The sequence below is a fragment of the Bos indicus x Bos taurus genome, chromosome 5, assembly GCF_003369695.1.
Source record: "Bos indicus x Bos taurus breed Angus x Brahman F1 hybrid chromosome 5, Bos_hybrid_MaternalHap_v2.0, whole genome shotgun sequence".
Lineage (NCBI taxonomy): Eukaryota > Metazoa > Chordata > Mammalia > Artiodactyla > Bovidae > Bos > Bos indicus x Bos taurus.
This window is the reverse complement of record NC_040080.1, coordinates 74,854,572-74,874,648: the sequence shown is the minus strand read 5'-3', so window position 1 is coordinate 74,874,648 and position 20,077 is coordinate 74,854,572. Positions and strand designations below refer to the sequence as shown.

The following is a 20,077-nucleotide window of genomic DNA, read 5'->3' as shown; positions in this document are numbered from 1 at the left end:
GTGTGACCTGAGGGGAAGTTACAAGTGCCAGAGCATTGCTGAGCCTGGAAACTGGAATTTCAGCTACCTTGTAAGGTATTTCAGAGAAAATTACACATATACATATGTGAGGATGATGTCTCACCATGTTGCTAAAATGATGATTTCTAAACCAGTTTACTCTCATTTCTGAAGCAGTAAGAGAATAAAAGAGAGACAACAGACAGCAAGTAATTTACCTTTTGCGGCAAGAATCTTGAGCGAAAGTTAGTTAAAATCTTCCTGATCTCTGGCCTGGATTCAGCTCCCTGAGGGCATAACAAAAGAGAAAGCGAAACATCCTTTAGATCAGGTGTTGCCCATGATGGAATTTATTTATTTATTTATGAGTATTAAGTTCACAGATTTATTCATTTGTTTAATAAAATCCTTATTTTCCTGGGCAAGACCTACTTGTTTTAAGAGCAAACATTCTATGGCGGCTTGTTAAGTTATAATTCCAGATATTTTATAACACAAGGATTTATAAATTTTTAAAATTCTGGTCAGTTGAAAAAAACATTGTTTTAATATATTTCAACTGTGACTCATTCAGGGAATTTTTTTTGTTTGTTTCTTTTTTTAAAAATTTATTTATTTTAATTGGAGGCTAATTACTTTACAATATTGTAGTGGTTTTTGCCATACATTGACATGAATCAGCCATGGGTGTACATGTATTCCCCATCCTGAACCTCCCTCCCCATCCCATCCCTCTGGGTCATCCCAGTGCACCGGCCCTGAGCACCCTGTCTCATACCTCAAACCTGGACTGGCGATCTGTTTCACATATGATAATATACATATTTCAATGTTATTCTCTCAGATCATCCCACCCTCACCTTCTCCCAGAGTCCAATAGACTGTTCTATACATCTATGTCTCTTTTGCTGTCTCACATATAGGGTTAATGTTACCATCTTTCTAAATTCCATATATATGCGTTAGAATACTGCATTGGTGTTTTTCCTTCTGACTTACTTCACTCTGTATAATAGGCTCCAGTTTCATTCACCTCATTAGAACTTATTCAAATGTATTCTTTTTAATGGCTGAGTAATATTCCATTGTGTATATGTACCACAGCTTTCTTATCCATTTGTCTGCTGATGGATGTATAGGTTGTTTCCATGTCCTGGCTATTATAAACAGTGCTGCGATGAACACTGGGGTACACGTGTCTCTTTTAATTCTGGTTTCTTTGGTGTGTATGCCCAGCAGTGGGATTGCTGGGTCGTATGGCAGTTCTATTTCAGTTTTTTAAGGACTCTCCACACTGTTCTCCATAGTGGCTGTACTAGTTTGCATTCCCACCAACAGTGTAAGAGGGTTCCCTTTTCTCCACACCCTTTCCAGCATTTATTGTTTTTAGATTTTTGGATAGCAGCCATTCTGATGGGCATGAGATGGTACCTCGTTGTGGTTTTGATTTTCATTTTTCTAATAATGAGTGATGTTTCTTTTCATGTGTTGAGCATGATGAGCATCTTTTCATGTGTTTGTTAGCCATCTCTATGTCTTCTTTGGAGAAATGTCTGTTTAGTTCTTTGGCCCATTTTTTGATTGGGTCATTTATTTTTCTGGAATTGAGCTGTAGGAGTTGCTTGTATATTTTTGAGATTAATTCTTTGTCCGTTGCTTCGTTTGCTATTATTTTCTCCCATTCTGAAGGCTATCTTTTCACCTTGCTTATAGTTTCCTTCATTGTGCAAAAGCTTTTAAATTTAATTAGGTCCCATTTGTTTATTTTTGCTTTTATTCTCATTACTCTGGGAAGTGGGTCACAGAGGATCCTGCTGTGATTTATGTCGGAGAGTGTTTTGCCTATGTTTTCCTCTAGGAGTTTTATAGTTTCCGGTCCTACGTTTAGATCTTTAATCCATGTTGAGTTTATTTTTGTGTATGGTTTTAGAAAGTGTTCTAGTTTCATTCTTTTACAAGTGGTTGACCAGTTTTTGCAGCACCACTTATAAAAGCAGCTTCCTTAGCCTGTCTGCTCTTTAGTTCCCAGTCTTAGATCAAAGTTTCTGGCTCTAGATTTATAAAGCATCTTCAGAATACCAGGGTGCTCACATTAGCCCCTTCCTAGCTTCCTTCTCTATCATTTCCTGTGGTCTTTGTATACATGTCTGTCCTACTGTGTCTTACTCATCTTTGTATCATTTTTCTTCAACTTCTGTTTTTTGTTTTGTCTTTCGTTTTGCTTGTAGATAATACATTTGTTGGTTAAATGAAAATATAGTTAGAGGCAAATACAAATTCTCTAATGTTTCAATTGTTACCAAGAAAATGATGGGATGTTGCTAGCTTTGTGAAGATGATTGACTTCCTGTTCTTAGTAAAATGAGTAGCATATTTACACTTCAAGTACAAATAATTGCTTTAAACGATTTTGATGTGTTTTTGTCTCCAAAAGAATCAAGAGCCGTATTGGGATAGATATAAATCAAAGTGACTCTAGAAAGGCTCAATGGAAAGAGTCATTTTAAGTAGAAGGATAGCCCTAATGATAGCTATCAACACCATAAAACTTCCGTATATTGAAAACTATGAATAAAACATTCATCTTCATAGCTGCTACTAATGGAGTTAGATTTGTGAAGAAAAAAGTGTTTATGAATGATACCATCTTTCTTTTTTTCTTTTTTTGTCCTTCTTTTATCCCAGTTAACAGGTATACCACACACACTCTTCTACAACTTGCCTTTTTTTGGTGAGGGGATGAGGGAGAATCATTCCAAGTCAGCTCAAAACAATGCTTATTTCTTTTTAAGAGTTGTATGGGAGTGTGTAAGTTAATAACTTTTGTCTCAATTCTAGTCTCACCCTTTGGAACCTATAGACCCTTTGGATTCTGCTAGTTCCCTGTTAGGTCTGCTAAGAGAGGACACTAGAGAAATAGGAAAATTCTCTTTTGCTACCTTTTCCTCTCTGCGGCTCCTTAACAATGACCTTTACCTCTGTGGTGGCAGTTGGTACAGTCTCCTTGTTTCCTTCCCTCTTTTTTTTGGCAGCCTCATTTTGTCCCTTCAGAGGCACCAGCACCAGCTAGGCAATGACTGTTTTTCAGCAGTCTGACCAACTCCCATGAAATTTCTCCAGCCAACCTGGAGCTGTGCTCCATTGTGTGTGTGTGTGTGTGTGTGTGTGTGTAAGTCGTTCAGTCACGTCTGACTTTGTGACCCCATGGACTGTAGCTCACCAGACTCCTCTGTTTATGGGATTCTCCAGGCAAAAATTCTGGAGTGAGTTACCATTCCCTTCTCCAGGGGATCTTCCTGACCCAGGGATCCAACCCATTTCTCCCACATTCCCGGCAGATTCTTTACTGTCTGAGCCACCAGGAAAACCCTATGCTCCAGTAACCTCAAAATTTTCCCTCTGTTCTTCCAGCTTCAGGATGTGAGGCACTTCCTGGAATTACCACGCTCTCATTCTCTTTTTAGATTTTTTAAGTTTTCCAATAACCCATAGCTTATATTTTCTCTGTTGAAATGCTCCTGGTAGTTTCTATTTTCCCTACCAGACCCTGACAGATACACATAATATCTACTTGACATCTGCTGAATCAGAAAGCCAGAAGGAACACAGCAGCCTGAACTGCTGTGCAGACCTGTTGCATGACCAGTTCCTGCTCTGGCCCTGGAGGACCCATAATGTATGTAACTAGTACCCTGCAGATGGACATATAAGTTGCTTCCAACTTTTGTTACTATAAACAATGCAGTAAACAACATTAAATGAATTGGTTTTTCACATATGGGTAAGTATATCTGTAAGATAATTTATAAAAGTGGAATTGCTGGGTGAAAAGCATCACCAAGTTGCCTTTTAAATTCCTGATGTTCAAGCTGGTTTTAGAAAAGGCAGAGGAACCAGAGATCAAATCGCCAACATCCGCTGGATCATGGAAAAAGCAAGAGAGTTCCAGAAAAACATCTATTTCTGCTTTCTTGACTATGCCAAAGCCTTTGACTGTGTGGATCACAATAAACTGTGAAAAATTCTGAAGGAGATGGGCATACCAGACCACCTGATCTGCCTCTTGAGAAATCTGTATGCAGGTCAGGAAGCAACAGTTAGAACTGGACATGGAACAACAGACTGGTTCCAAATAGGAAAAGGAGTTCGTCAAGGCTGTATACTGTCACCCTGTTTATTTAACTTATATGCAGAGTACATCATGAGAAACGCTGGACTGGAAGAAACACAAACTGGAATCAAGATTGCCGGGAGAAATATCAATAACCTCAGATATGCAGATGACACCACCCTTATGGCAGAAAGTGAAGAGGAACTCAAAAACCTCTTGATAAAAGTGAAAGTGGAGAGTGAAAAAGTTGGCTTAAAGCTCAACATTCAGAAAACGAAGATCATGGCATCTGCTCCCATCACTTCATGGGAAACAGATGGGGAAACAGTGGAAACAGTGTCAGACTTTATTTTTCTGGGCTCCAAAATCACTACAGATGGTGACTGCAGCCATGAAATTAAAAGATGCTTACTCCTTGGAAGGAAAGTTATGACCAACCTAGATAGCATATTCAAAAGCAGACACACTACTTTGCCAACAAAGGTTCGTCTAGTCAAGGCTATGGTTTTTCCTGTGGTCATGTATGGATGTGAGAGTTGGACTGTGAAGAAGGCTGAGCACCGAAGAATTGATGCTTTTGAACTGTGGTGTTGGAGAAGACTCTTGAGAGTCCCTTGGACTGCAAGGAGATCCAACCAGTCCATTCCGAAGGAGATCAGCCCTGGGATTTCTTTGGAAGGAATGATGCTAAAGCTGAAACTCCAGTACTTTGGCCACCTCATGCGAAGAGTTGACTCATTGGAAAAGACTTTGATGCTGGGAGGGATTGGGGGCAGGAGGAGAAGGGGATGACAGAGGATGAGATGGCTGGATGGCATCACTGACTCAATGGACGTGAGTCTGAGTGAACTCTGGGAGTTGGTGATGGACAGGGAGGTCTGGCGTGCTGCGATTCATGGAGTCGCAAGGAGTCGGACATGACTGAGCGACTGATCTGATCTGATTGGTTTAGTTGCTCATATGCAAAAACAGAATCTATCTGCAGGAGAAACAGAGAAATCAAGAAAGGGAAGAGGGAGCCAGCTGTGATACCCTTATCTTACTGAAGGCTACCCATCCGTTAAAATAATTACTTTCTGGCCTAGATTTGAATTATGGACTTCACTTTGAGCCCTTTGGAGAGGAGGAAGGCTGAAACATAAGTGGAAGAATTCTGTAAGACACTTTGGTATTCCTTCAATAAGAGGGGTAACACAAAGTGTAGGGAGGTGCTTTGCCACAGATTGCCAGCAGGGCTGAGCAGGCCAAGGAAACTCCAAGCTGTCTGCCCAGTAGTGACTCAGTCCCCAGTAAATGTTAGTGTCTACAAGAAGAGTGACACCTAGAGATGTGTGACTATTGTAAGAAGTGACAGTGCTGCTGGGCAAATTACATGTGGTAGCTGTAAGCACATGTGAGACACTTCCTAGGGACTCCCCAGAACATATGGGTGGAACTTTGTAGGGAACTGGGTCTGCTGCCTGCAGCAGTGAAGTGTTAAAAGCTGGTAAAACAAAAAACTGGTTACAAAACTCTCATTTACTAAGGTTGTCCTTTTTTTCATGTCTATATCTTTGGTTCATAAACTGAAGTAGCTGTGCTGTGTGTGCTGTGCTTAGTTGCTTAGCAACTCTTCCCTTCTCCAGGGGATCTTTCTGACCCATGAATCAAACCAGGGTCTCCTGCATTGCAGGTGGATTCTTTACCAGCTGAACTACCAGGGAAACCCCAAAGTGAAGTAGGATTTTCTTAAAAATAACAGAGTAAAACATTCTTCTTCCCTGGGTCCTTAATAACACATCTCAGCAAACTCAGGTTGTGATGAAGTAATTTTTTTTTACCGTCTGCTGTTTGGTTTTCTTGTCATTTGTTTTCTGCTCAGCAGAGCCAGATTAGTTATTGTCCTTGTTTGGCAGATAGGCTACATTCTACATACATACTTATTTCACCTTAGCATTAAGTAGTAACAAAGCTTTGTGTACAATCAGAGCTGTATCTTTCCTATCCTATAAGATCTGGTCTGCCTTCCTGCAGAGGATTTTATGTTTCATTGCATCTTGTTTGTGCCATTCTTAATTTACACGACAGAGATGCTGTCATCACCAATTAACATTTATCAAGGGCCCCTTGGATGCATGGCTGTACAGGGACTAATTTAATATTCTCTTTGTTTCAGATATCAGGTGGCTCCTTCAAATGAATATTTAAGTATCTCAGATGATGAAGAAGAATAGAGATATCAATTAGGATTCAGAAGACAAGCCTCTGCAGAAAATACTTAAAGGAGGGCATCAAGGATTAATATTAATATTTGAAAGTTTACAAGAGGGTATCCTTTTCTTCAGTTAACAAGTGACGAAAGTAAAATGAGACTGCATTTGTTGTTCCTGGAAGAAGCCTGGCAGCATTCCATCCAGACATCTACCCTTTAACTGTTCCATTTTCTTTACTCATTTTAGTTCTTCTAATCTTTAAGGCAGAGTCTGAATCTTTCTTCCTGAACTGTTTTCTATCCATCACTTTTAGGGATGACTCCTTCCTCCAATTCCTATGTTGTTAATACCACTTATTTGGCAATTTAGCACATGATACATTGTACTGCTGCTAAGTCGCTTCAGTCGTGTCCAACTCTGTGCGACCCCATAGACGGCAGCCCACCAGGCTCCCCCGACCCTGGGATTCTCCAGGCAAAAACATTGGAGTGGGTTGCCATTTCCTTCTCCAATGCATGAAAGTGAAAAATGAAAGTGAAGTCGCTCAGTTGTGTCCGACTCTTAGCAACCCCATGGACTGCAGCCTACCAGGCTCCTCCACCCATGGGATTTTCCAGGCAAGAGTACTGGAGTGGGGTGCCATTGCCTTCTCCCGATACATTGTACTATTACTGACTAAATATATGTTCACTCTCCCTAAGCATATTAGAGAACTATCTGGACAATTTAGTTCTTTTCCGTTGTTAGGGTCAGCATGGCATTCTCTCAAAGGTAGAATCTTTGAGATTCTATTGATGATGATAGCAATAATTCATAAAAATCAAACGAAGTTTCATTTTTTAAAAGGATGAGAGGAGAAACAAAGCTGAGGCTCTGAGAGTTGAGACTCACAACCACCATTAATAAACACGTCCTAATCTAGGAGCTATATGTACATCTTCTAGGGGAAGGGGCTGTGAGAGGCAAGAACATCCCTGGAAGTCAGCAGTTTGCCTTTCGAGACGCAATAAAAAAATGGGCTTTGGCCTGCCTAAGCGCAGAGGAGCCTGTAGGGCTGCTGTCTATGGGGTCGCACCGAGTCGGACAAGACTGACGTGAGTTAGCAGCTAGCAGTAGCAGCAGCAGCAAGCTATATTTATTTTCTGGCCTCTTCCTTTTGATGTGATAGTAAACAGTGTAGAATGGTTGTCCGTGGCAGGAATTGATATTCCAAAGAACAGACCTGAATATTTTCACTTCATAAAAAGAAACATTCGGTTCTGTCATACACGTTGGAATTAAAAACACACCGTGCTGTTTATGACGTCAAGAATCAGGGCCCAGCGAGGTCGGTGACTCAACGAATCCCAGCAGTTAGACCATTGTTGCATAGGGGCTCACAAACCAGACGCCATCAAGATCTCCTCAGGACGAAGCTCCCGCGGGGCCCCGCCCACTCCGGGTCCGGGAGCCTCATTGGCCGGCCTTCCGCCCGCCACTTCTACCAGCCCGCGGGATTTGGCTCGGGAGGCGGGCGTTTTCCTTTCCGACACTAATTGGTCGAATCTTAATGACGGCATGGGGTTTTCGAGTCTCAATTGGTTCTTAGTCTTCAGAATGGGCGGGGAAAGGCAGAGCGTCTGGGCTCAAGGAGGGAATCGCGGAGTGCGCCGGCGCGTAGTCGAGGACGCTGGGCCGAAGCTTTTGCTAGGGAACGTACTGTTGTCGCCCCGCCCCTCGGAGCTTTTTGTCCCGTTAACTGTCGGGGTGGCGGGGGCTCCAGCTCAGGCCGACATGCCGGTGCGCTTCAAGGTGAGGACGGGGTCCCCGGGCCCGAAGCCTGATGGGGGGAGTTAAGGCGGGGCGGGTGCGGCGTGCCGGAGCCTCACTGGCTTTCTGGGCCGCGCCCCTCGGCCCCGTAGAAGCTGTCAGCTCCCGAGCCTACCTGTCACTATCCCGGAGGATGCTCATCTCCTCTTACCTAGCCCCCTCTCAGCTCACACTCAGTTCTGAGTTGTCGAGTGGAAGAGTTAGATGGTTTGAGATGGATTTATTTGGGGCGGGAGTGGGGGGAGGTGCTCAGAGGCGTGTACATAGTGGGCGCTTTCTAATGGGAACTGTGGCGGCTTCAGATTGGGGCACCTGTGGACCACATCACAGCTTAGCACTTAACACCCTTTCCCTTTAAAACTTCAGAGTGTTTTATGTCTTTTCAAGGCTTGAGAAATGGGACCCTGACAAGATTAAAGACAGGTTATATGAAACACATTATTCATAATCATGCATTTCTTTAAGGTTTGTTAATAGTTCCAGGTAATTGGTAGCTGTCAAGGTCAAGCACCCTGCAACATAACAGTTGACCACAGTGCTCCACAAGCCCTGCAGTCTTCTTTTATCTTGAGGGTTTGTATTCAGAATGGGAGGGGAATTTTTCTTTTCTTGGTTGACTTTACAAAACTTCACAAGGAACTAGGCATAATATTGCAATATAATATTGTGTACTCAGTGAGAACTTCATTAGTTAGGATAATTATAGTGATGAGGATTTAAATTGCCACCGATTTTCAGACCAAAGCTCAAGCTTTTGATTCCAACATCCAGCAAAAGGGTAGCCACTCTGAGCCTCAGATTCCTAGTAGCATCTGCCTCAAGTGGTTGTGGGGACTAAGGTTATAACACTGAACTGCTTAGCACAGGGTTGCGTAAATATTAGGAGCAATTATTAAGGAGCTCTTCTGTGTTTAATTAGTCTTAAGTATTTCCACTTTTTAGAGGTTCAGAAATGATTTTTACTGATATATACTTTAAAACAACTTTCATTAATTACATTGAACTTAAATTGTACTTTGCATTACAGGGATTGAGTGAATATCAGAGAAATTTTCTGTGGAAAAAGTCGTATTTGTCAGAGTCCTGTAATTCATCAATGGGGAGAAGACACCCATGGGCTGGACTTAGATCAGATCAATTAGGTGAGTTGAACAATTAGTTGTCATTATAACTTGAATAAACCTTGGGCAAAATGATTAAAAATATGTGGTTTCCCAGAGTGTGAAGGAAGGAGAGAGAGAGAGAGACTGACTTGATTCAACCTGCTTGCTTAATTCTCCCTCAGTAGAATATAAGATCTCTTAGATCAGAGCTCTGTCTTCACCACCGTGTACCTACCCAGTACCTAACATAGGGCCTTGGCACATTGTAAAGCTTATTAGAACTCTCTTTTTTAAAAATTGAATGCATAAACCTGGGTTTGAATCCACATTTGATGTGTGACTTTGGACAAATTGGGCCTGTTTCCCCAAGCGGGACTTGGGAAGCCCCTTGCCCAGGATTGTTGGGAGTGATGAATGAGATGTTCCTGTTAAGGGCTAGGTACTTCTACACAGATTGTGCTAGGAGCTCCTCCTGTGACCCCTGTGAGAGTGCAGATGTGTAGGATATAATTTCCTCCAATCTTAGATGTTTGAAGCCAGTAAAAGACTTAAAGAGTGGGGTGCCAAGTCTGGAAACTAGTAAGAAGAGCATATTTCCAGGATTAGGTTTGGAGAACAAAGGGAAGAGTAGACTAGAGTGGGTGGTTCTTTTAATATTCCTCTGAATTGTCAGGCTCCTTTGCCCAGAGCCTGGCTTCAAAGCCCTAGTGTCCCTGCATCTTAGGCAGGGTGGTGCTTTAAGAAACACCTTGGTGAAACAGGCCCAATTTGTCCATCAAATGTGGATTCAAACCCAGGTTTATGCATTCATTTTTTAAAAAAGAGAGTTTTAATAAGCTTTAAAATGTGCCAAGGCCCTACCTTAGGTCCTGGGCAGGAACACGGTGGTGAAGACAGAGCTCTGTTCTCAGAGACCTCTCCAGATGACCAGAATTCCACAAATTTGCGACTCTATTAGATTAAATATCCCAACATAAATCTCTGAAATGTAGCTAGCTAAGCCCATCGAGGGCCTTAAGGGATATTATGACGCTGGCCAGTTGGTTAACCACATAACATTTTAGCTTAGATCAGCTACATTTGAAAGGGTAATGATGAAATGAGACTATGGGAAAAGAGCCACTTTGCAGTATGATACCTTAATGAGAAAGGAATGTCTAGGGGGAGGGGCAGAGTGGGAACTCCAGGTTGTTCAAAAAGGAGGTGGAAAGCTAGCAAGGAACAGCAGCAGTGTTACCTGAAACTGGCTAGACATTCTCTGTGTCTTTTTCCTGCTAGTGTGTGCTGAGAGACAAGGGTGGACCACTTGAGAAGCTTCCCTTTTCATTTTGCTCTTCTTCCACCAGCCCTGCTCTGTTAAAGAGGGACGTCTAGGGCAGTGGTCTTCAATTATTTTTGGTTTCATACCTGCTAAAAGAATTTAGAAAGTCTCTCTCTCTCCACATTTTAAAGTTAATATTTAATTTTTTTAATAAAAAGTGTAATGAACAGTACAATCAAAGGATATCTTTCTGGCTTATTGTGTATACACAAATATCATACACGTTTTACATGTATTTTGTTAACTTTGGAGCTGCTAGTTTAGCTCAGTTTATGGTAAATGTTCATCATTTAATTGGTAAAGTCAGTCCTCATTGGAAAACTAATCAGATAAAATTTGAATTATTTTCCATGAGAAGAAAGTCTAACTTTATTTTTTGGTTCACATAAGTACATTAATATGCATATATGCATTTCACATAATGACTCTCTTACACTTGAATTTTAGTTTAAGATAGGTAGATGGAAAAGGCATGGAGCTAGATAAAATAAGGTACTGTTCCTTTGTTATTTCTAATCTCTGCCTTCTTTGCTTTGCTGTCAAATATTCCGTGTCAGGAGTTGTGCTTTCTTGAATTGTTCCTTTGTTTGTCCTCCCCACCTATGACAATTTTTTTTTTTTTTAGTTCCATAGGGTGGTTGAGAGGCTTGTCTTTCTTTTGTAAAGTGGGCAAAGGGTGATTATGAAAGGAGCGGTGAGAAAGGAAACTACAGATGGCAGATGAAGCCCTTAGGCAGATCAGTGTCAGGAAGTGGCACATATGGAAGTGAGGATCTGGAAAGTGATTCCCTCAAGCTGCCGTTTCTGCACCCCACACCCGGATGTCTTTATATGCCTCCAGACATATATGCATCCAGTGTGAAGACCGTGGTCTAGGGGAGACTTGCACCAGTGGAGACTTTGGGTCCAATGGCCAAAACATCCATGATAGAAGCCAAAGAGCTCTGATTTTAGCTAATGCCAGATTGTCTCTTCACCTTCCCTTCTCTTCTATTCTTAATCTTTCTTCTCCATCCTACACCATCTTCTATTTAAAGAATAGCTCCAAACTAGGGCAGTATCTCAGTGGCTGTCATTCTGCAGAGCTCCTCTTACCTGGGTAGAAGGTTAAGTTTTTTGGGCATTTGCTTTCCAGAGAGAAATATAGAGAAATAGTATCTTAGCTCTGGTTCAAAGGGTTCATTCTCTTTAACTTCTCAGGAACTCAAGGCAGATATAGAGCCAAGATCCAGCATAATGACATCTCATCCCTTCTCATCTTGGTCTGCACTGCATAAGAGAAGCTTTGTGAAAAGTTCCAAATTTTGACAGTACCAGGGCCCATTGTTCTGCTAAGTAGCACAGGAGAGTAAGTAGAAACGGAGGCAACACATTCCGCCTGGCTTGCCAGGTCCATCACGTTGCAATTCTAGTGACTTGTGTTAGGATAACTTGAACATCATGACCCCAATTTAAATTTATGGTCAAACTTTTACTATTTCTTTAAAGCAAAATTAGAGATTTTACATTGAAAAACTGTACTTTTTTTTAAATCCTGTAACTGGAAGGATATTGTGTATCTCAAGTGAATTTTAAATTCCATTTCTTCTCTCATACATGTGATTCAAAGTTGTCTTTGTGGCTTTATGCTTTGGTTTCTGCTAATTTTGCATATTATATTTTGTAGGAATCACAAGAGAGCCAAGTTTTATTTCGAAAAGAAGAGTCCCTCATCATGACCCACAGATTTCAAAATCTCTTGAGTGGAATGCAGCTACCTCAGAGAATGATGTGGTCCTATCACCAGAAACTGAAGCTCCTAGAACACCAGAATCACAGGAGGCAGAACAAACAGATGTTAACCAAGAAAGACTTCTTGCAGTAGAAGCTTCCAGGGGTCCCAAGAGAACCAGATCTCACTCTGCAGACTCTAGAAGTGAGGGGGCTTCAGATATTGTAGAAAATAAGGAGGATATAAAAGCAAACGACGTACCAGCTAATGAAAATGTGGAGCTGAAACATTCTACCAAGCCTCTTTCAGAAAATGTAGATGATAGGGTATGTGTATTCACTGTATTTCTTTTCAGAAGCATAGAATTCTCTATAAATTTTATCATCATTTCAGTAATATTACATTTTGTGCTTAATTTTTTTCTGCTGTTTCCTTGTTCAAAGTCTGTAGAATAGACTATAAGGTGATAGTTGACTTTAGTTATTATGAATTAGTTCTATTCTTAACAGTTGCCATTTTGTACTGGTTATTTTCAGATATCCCTTCATTGGGAAGACAGTCTGCCTCTGGATTTCATTTATCATATATCAGCACCTGAGTCCTAAGGGAGAGATCAAGTTGAGACAGAGAAGGGGAGTAGGCTATTACTTCTGGCAGGGATGGTGAGCTGACTTATACTTAGGCCCTTTTCAATTTCTTATTGTATACCAGAGGAAAAAAAAACAGAGCCTCAGTTGGCAAAATGCAAAAGAAAGGAGGGGTCTGGCTGGATCTCAAAAGATCTTGCAGTTTGCTCTCTTATGTCACAGCTGGCCTGTGGAAGGCCCCTGCAAGCACATAAGCAGAGGCTGCGGGGCCCTGTGCAGACACCTCACTGCCTTCCACAGTTTTCTCCACTCTACTGCTTCCTCCCATTTCATGTCCACCACTGACTGGAGCCACGGAGAGGCATTTAGAAGTGTTGGAAAACCAGGGGACACAAGGGAATCAAGGGAGGTAACATGTAAGTCTGATGGGCAGGGGAAGAGGTGTCCCAAAAAGCAAGGTGTGGATGAGGTGATGTGCTGTTGTTTCTTACTAGTAGATCCATTTATGCATAATTGGTAGGAAGGAACTGAGAAATGTTACCTTTTGCTGGGATGCACAATAATTCCTTGACAGTATTAAGAAAGGAATTTTAAAGAGTCACAATTTAAAAGGAACATTATCGATTGGAAGTTTGCTCTATAACAATGTGCATGTGGTTAACAATACTATACTATACACTTAAATTTGTTAGGAGTGTAGATTTTTATATTGGATGTTTTTTTAAAATCACAGTTAAAAAATAAGTTTGAATAGAAATTTTTAATAACTTTCAATGTTCTGTTTTTTTTTTCTCCCCCAACAGTTGAATAGACTTCTGCAGAAGAAAGCTGGATTGACGGTTGTTCCTTCACATAATGTCTTGAGGAATTCTGAATATCAAAGGCAGTTTGTTTGGAAGACCCCTAAACAACCTGCTCCAGCTTTTGCAGCCAATCAGGTAGTTTAATGGATACAATACATTTTTGAGTGCCATTATCTAATCTAGTGTTGCAGTTTACATAGAAAGAAATTAGATAGTAGATCTGGAGGTAGGTTCTAGAAAAGTGAAAATGAGAGTTTTGCTAAAATCATCCTATTACTTCTGATTTATAGCAGTAATATTATACTGTCCTAGGCTACTGATGATCATTGTTGCCAGATCCATCACATATACTAAATATGAGACAGGGTAATGAAAACTTGAGGACTGGTAAGTTTTTGCATGCTGTGAATTTTTTTTACTTATTAAAAAATTATTAAATTGGTTTTATTCTGAACTGTTGTGTTTCATTGACTAATATATTGCATGTTTTCTGTCTAAGAAAGGCACAACTGCTTTGGATATTTAATAAGTAAAAAATAGGTTGAGGTGATACAAGATGTATAATTTTGTCTTTATATCAAATGAACAGTGATAGGAATTGTCAATTTATGTTTATAAAATTCAAAAGCTAAAATGGTAACTAGAAGTGATATTAAGTTTCATTGTATTCTCACACAGTTTTAGTATTGGGCTACCATTACTAAAATATACTTTTTTTTTTACTACTATAATTCTCTAGAAAGTTCTTAGCTCTTAACTCTCATTTATGTTCTTAACCATATTCCTAGGTTTAAGTAGGAAATACTTCCATTTAGAATATCCCCAAAGGTTCATGGCAGCTTAGTTTTTTCTTTCTCACTCACCTGTGTACTTTATACATCCCCAGAAACTGAGAGGATAATTAGATTCAGAAAGACAATAACATGTCATCTTATACTAAGATAATATTTCCACTGTTATAAATTGTAGCAGATTTAGGCTTACTTGTTATTCAGTTTTGAAAAACCTGAAATATATATAACATTTTAGGAACACAAGAAATAACCTAAAGCAATACATTTCCTTTATAAACCTAGTGAATAGAATCAATACTTCTTTTGCTGGCTCACAAGTGTTCTTAGATAGAAAATGTACCACAAAATACAGCCTGAAAATTGTGATTGTTTAATTTTTATGGAATATAAGCTAGAGGTAATTCAAATCAAAGCCCTATTGACAACTTTTACATATTTCAGTGAAAAGCATCGTGTAGAAATGTTCTTTTTATAGTATCAAGAAGTATAAGTCACTAGCAAATACCTTTACTGTTAGCTTTATTGCTTTCATTAGTGAAGACTTCAGATAATTTTTTGTAAAGAAATGCTCTGTTAGTTAAAACGTATAATCAGTTTCAGGTCTGTGGATTGGAGAGTTGTGTGATAGAAATTTTTTCCATGCTTGTTGATGGGGAAATTCCTAAAGGAGCTATTCATTTCTGTTTTATCAGACACTTGTTTTCTGAAAGGATGTCTTATATATAAAGGAGTAAGAACAATTGATGACAGAAAAGTTCTTGAGATTATACTGTACTTAAAAAGATATACTGTTTGGTTTTGAAGTGTAGGTGTATTATTCAGCATTATGAACAATTAAACACCTTATTTGAACTCCATATCTTTTCCGTTACTTTCTTTGTAATCAGTGGCAATATACCATAAAATGGAAACCATATCATGGAATAATAAGGATAAAAGGAAACATTTATAAATAGAAACATGATAATTACCTGATTTTTTTCCTTGCTTCAGGCTAAAAGTAAGTAAGCAAAGGAAGAAAAAATGAACAAATGCATGTCAGATATTGAAAATATTAAGAATATTTTATTGTTGCAGGAATAAAAAAGTTGCTGTCAAGGAGGAAAAAACTGCTGACAAAGTTACCTTGTAAAGCTAATGTGTATTTTCATGTGATTAAAATTTTCCCATTTTACTTATCCTATTGCCAAACTAACAGAGTGGTAGGGAACTTTGGGGAGAAAAGATATGATTTATTATTTCTCTTGACTTAAGTATTATTTTGATTGTAATAACTATTACTCAGAACATAGTAATGAGCATCAAAAGTTGACCTTTGGATTTTCCTTCCAGTTTTATTGAGGTATAATTGAGAAAAATTAATGTAATTTTTATGCACAACATAAAGTTTTGATATATGCATTCATTCTGAAATGATAACTACAGTCAAGCAAAATAACACATCTGTTGCCTCACATAGTTACCATTTTTTTGTGTGTGTGAATGTACAACACTTAAAAATACTTGACATCTACCCTCTTGGCAAATTTTAAGTTACAGTACAGTATTACTGAGTTCTTCCCTGGTGGCTCAGATGGTTGAGTCTGCCTGCAATGCACGAGACCTAGATTTGATCCCTGGGTTGGGAAGATCCACTGGAGAAGGGAATGGCTACCCACTGCAGTACTCTTGCCTGAAGAATTCCATGAACAGAGGAGTCTGGTGGGCTATAGTCTATGGGGTTGCAAAGAGTTGGACACAACTGAGCGACTAACACTTTCACTTTTTTCACAGTATTTTAACTGTAGTCATGCTATACTTCAGCTCTCCGTAACTTATTTATCCTGCACAGATGAAACTTTGTACCGTTTGACCAACATATCTCCATTTACCGCATCTCCCAGTCCCTGGCAACCACTATTCTATGAATTCTTTTAGATTCCACATATAAGTGGGATCAAACCATGTAGTATTTTTGTCTTTCTGTGCCTGGCTTATTTCACTTAACATATGTTCTCCAGGTTCATCCATGTTGTAGCAAATGAAGGATTTGCTTTTTAAATGCCAAATAATATTCCATTTTCTTTATCCATGCATCTGTCCATGGACACTTAGATTGATTCTGTATCTTGGCTATTGTGAATACTATAATGAGCATGGCAGTGTAGATTATCTAGAGATACTGATTTCATATCGCTTGGATATATACCTGGAATAGGGTTGCTGGATCATATGATAATTATATTTTAAATTTTTTGAGGACCCCTCATTACTGCTTTCCATATGAATTTACATTCCCACAAATAGTGGACAGGGGTTCCCTTTTCTCTACATCCTCACCAATATTTGTTATCTTTTGTATTTTGTTAATGCCCGTTCTAACATATGTGAGGTAAAGTCTCATTGATGTTGATTTACTCCTTGATGATTAGTGATGCCTTCGTGTACCTGTTGACCATTTATGTCTTCTTTGGAAAAAAGTTCTTTTGCTTATTTTTAATCAGCTTGTTTTTTTCTATTCAGTTTTATGAGTTCTACTTTGAATATTAACTCTTTATCACATATGATTTGCAAAATTTCCCATTCTATCAGTTCAGTTCAGTTCAGTCACTCAGTTGTGTCCAACTCTTTGCGACCCCATGAATTGCAGCATGCCGGGTCTCCCTGTCCATCACCAACTCCTGGAGTTCACCCAAACTCTTGTCCATCGAGTCGGTGATGCCATCCATTCCATAGGTTATGTTTTAATTTTGTTGATGTTTTCCCTTCTTGTGTGAAATGTTTTAGTTTGATGTAGTCCCAGTTGTTTATGATTGCTTTTGTTGCCTTTGTTTTTGGTGTCAAATCCAAAAAATCATTAAGATTCATGTCAAGGAGCTTAGCCTATGTTTTCTTTTAGGAGTTTTATGGTTTCAGGGCTTACATTCAAATCTGTAATCCATTTTGATTTAATTTTTATATATGGCATAAGATAGTGGTCTAGATTCATTCTTTTACATGTGGCTATCCAGTTTTCTTAGCAGCATTTATTGATGAAACCCTTTCCCCATTTTACATTCTTGACTCTTGACTGCCTTGTCATAAATTAATGGACCATATATGCATGGGCTTGTTTCTGGACTCATTCTGTTCCATTGGTCTATGTGTCTGTTTTTATGCCTCTTTGCCCGTTTTTTAATCAGGTTGTTTTTTGCTATTGAGTTGAGTTCCTTGATTTCTTTAAATATTTTAGAAATTGACCCCTTAAAAGATGTATGCAGGTATTTTCTTGTACTCAGTCGTTTGTCTCTTCACTCTGTTGATTGTTTTCTGTAGAGAAGTTTTTTTTTAAGTTTGACACAATCCCATTTGCCTATTTTTGCTTTTGTTGCAATGGCTATTAATTAGCCATGTGAAATCAAATTATAGTCGTATATAATTTTCCCTTTTTTGTATCCTGATGATTCAACTTTATATGTGGAATGCTTTAAGCAATTGAAGTTCTAAGTTCTACATATTTAACAAAGAAAACTAAACTAAAGTAATTTTTGTTTTAAGGTTTTCCACAATAAAAGCAAATTTATTCCACAATTCAAAGGTAACTCATTCATCCATGAAACTGAATACAAAAGAAATTTTAAGGGCTTATCCCCAGTAAAAGAACCAAAATTAAGAAGTCATTTGAAGGAAAACGGAAATTTTGAAACAATATCTCCTGAAAAGAAGGTATTTGTCAATTCTTTTTTTTAATTTATTTATTTTAGTTGGAGGCTAGTTACTTTACAATATCACATTTTCTTTTACTTACCAACATTTACAACTTTATAAGTTTCCATTTGAGATTTTTGTTTTTAGCTAGTTCATTAATTTGTTTGTTCACTTAATGTCAAGTGTTCATTGAGCCCTTGGTAGAAGCCAGGCACTGGTAGGTACTGAGAATACAATTATAACCACACTAAGCCTTAAGCAGCTCTTGGGCCATGAGCTCTTATTGCCTGGGGTAGACAGAGATGTAAATAATTAAGTATAATACAGTGCAACGAATGCTTAATAATATAGCATGTAAGTCTGCTATGCCTAATATCAAATGATTGGCCTTACAGTATTGTGAACTTCAGGGGTTACAGTGGTGATAGAAACACATACTTTAAACTAAATAATGGAAATTAAGACAGAAATACACATACACACATGTTATTTTAAACTAGAGCTTTAGTATACCAAATTATAGCCAGTATAATTCACACGACTTAACTCAGTACGTACAAACACCTACTTCTGTAAAAAATTTACAGCTGTTTGAATTGCATCATCAGGTTAAAACTATTGTAAATTATAGGTAGATCAGGGATAGGTCCTATTTTTGAATCTCCTGGAATGTCATACCTATTTTATGGATTCTAAGAGTGAAAACTATATGACTAAAAGTAAAATGATTTATATATATATATATAATAAACATAGTTATATATGTATTATAAAAATCATACATATATATTATATATAATGTGTGTGTATAATAATGTATAATACTTTTTTATTTGGACTTAGGATATTCTTAAAGAGAAAAAGAATTGTTAAGTTACTCACTAAAGCAATGTGCTAACTTACTTTTTGGGACCTTCCATTTAATTATTGTAACAAGTGTAGATTTAGAATATCAAGGGAAAATGTAAGACCAATGTTCAAAAGGTAGTTGAACATCTAAATAAGTAAACTTGATATGATTAAAACATTTTTCCTAGCCAAGTATGTAAAATTTTTACTGTTAGAAAATGAAACCATATCCTGAGCTATATACTTAAAGAAACTAACCAGATATACTAGTTTCAGAACTTGCTTGTTGACTTGTGATTTCTGCATTATCTTAGTAGTAAAATCTTAGTTTTAAAAGCAATTATAATTCAGTATCCAAGTATACTTTATGACATCTGTATTGTCACATTAATGTATAACATAAGTGGAGCATGAAAAGTTCAAATTATTTTCATTTTAGTGTAATAAAGCAGATGATCCTTTAAAATCAGAAGCAGAGATGGAATCAAAAAACTCAAACCAGCCTAAAAAGAAACTTACTCCTTGGAGACATCAAAGGCTTGGGTATGTATTTTGTAAGAAAAATATCATAGTATTTAGCTGATCAGCATAATATTTACTCTCATTTCATTAAAATATTTACTCTCATTTCATTTCTGTTAGGAAGGTGAATTCAGAATATAGAGCAAAATTTCTAAGCCCAGCCCAGTATTTATATAAAGCTGGGGCTTGGACACGTGTGAAGGAAAACATACCAAATCAGGTGAGTATATAAGCTCAGTAAACCCACATTTTCTCTGATACTACTTCAGTTAAATTTCAATAGTTTTACCTAGTAGTAGAGACTACAATTTGAAGGTATATGATGCGGTGATAGCACCAGAAGTATCAGTTGGATATTATTTATCAGTGTATTTACTTTTTTTTTTAAATACCAACTAGCTCCTTAGAGATTAATTACAAGGTCTTTAAAGTTAAAAATGTTTTTCAAATCAACTGTTTATGTTAATGAAGTCAGTTTATAGAATTGTAGCATTATAGACTTGATTATTTTATAATCTGCAGACCTCCACTCTCAAGTGAAGACTGATTAATTTTTCAAGATTGGTTTGTCTGACTGCACCACTGTTAGCTCAATTGTTTTGGAAAGAT

The 20,077-nt window shown here is 38.3% G+C and overlaps 1 protein-coding gene across 3 annotated transcripts in view; it reads left to right on the top strand.

Annotated features, from left to right (window-relative positions):
* The first annotated feature begins 7,937 nt into the window (after positions 1–7,937).
* The window catches only part of MDM1 (Mdm1 nuclear protein), a 28,827-nt gene continuing 16,687 nt past the window's right edge, over positions 7,938–20,077 (top strand). For 2 of the 3 annotated variants that reach the window (XM_027542482.1, XM_027542481.1), the window contains exons 1-7: positions 7,938–8,094; positions 9,140–9,254; positions 12,203–12,573; positions 13,638–13,772; positions 17,948–18,115; positions 19,386–19,489; positions 19,589–19,688. In XM_027542482.1, coding sequence (XP_027398283.1) covers positions 8,077–8,094; positions 9,140–9,254; positions 12,203–12,573; positions 13,638–13,772; positions 17,948–18,115; positions 19,386–19,489; positions 19,589–19,688 — 1,011 coding nt within the window. In that variant the 5' untranslated portion in view covers positions 7,938–8,076. Of the gene's footprint in view, positions 8,095–9,139; positions 9,255–12,202; positions 12,574–13,637; positions 13,773–14,064; positions 15,432–17,947; positions 18,116–19,385; positions 19,490–19,588; positions 19,689–20,077 lie in introns of those variants that run through there. The other variant, XM_027542483.1, reaches the window with a different exon arrangement.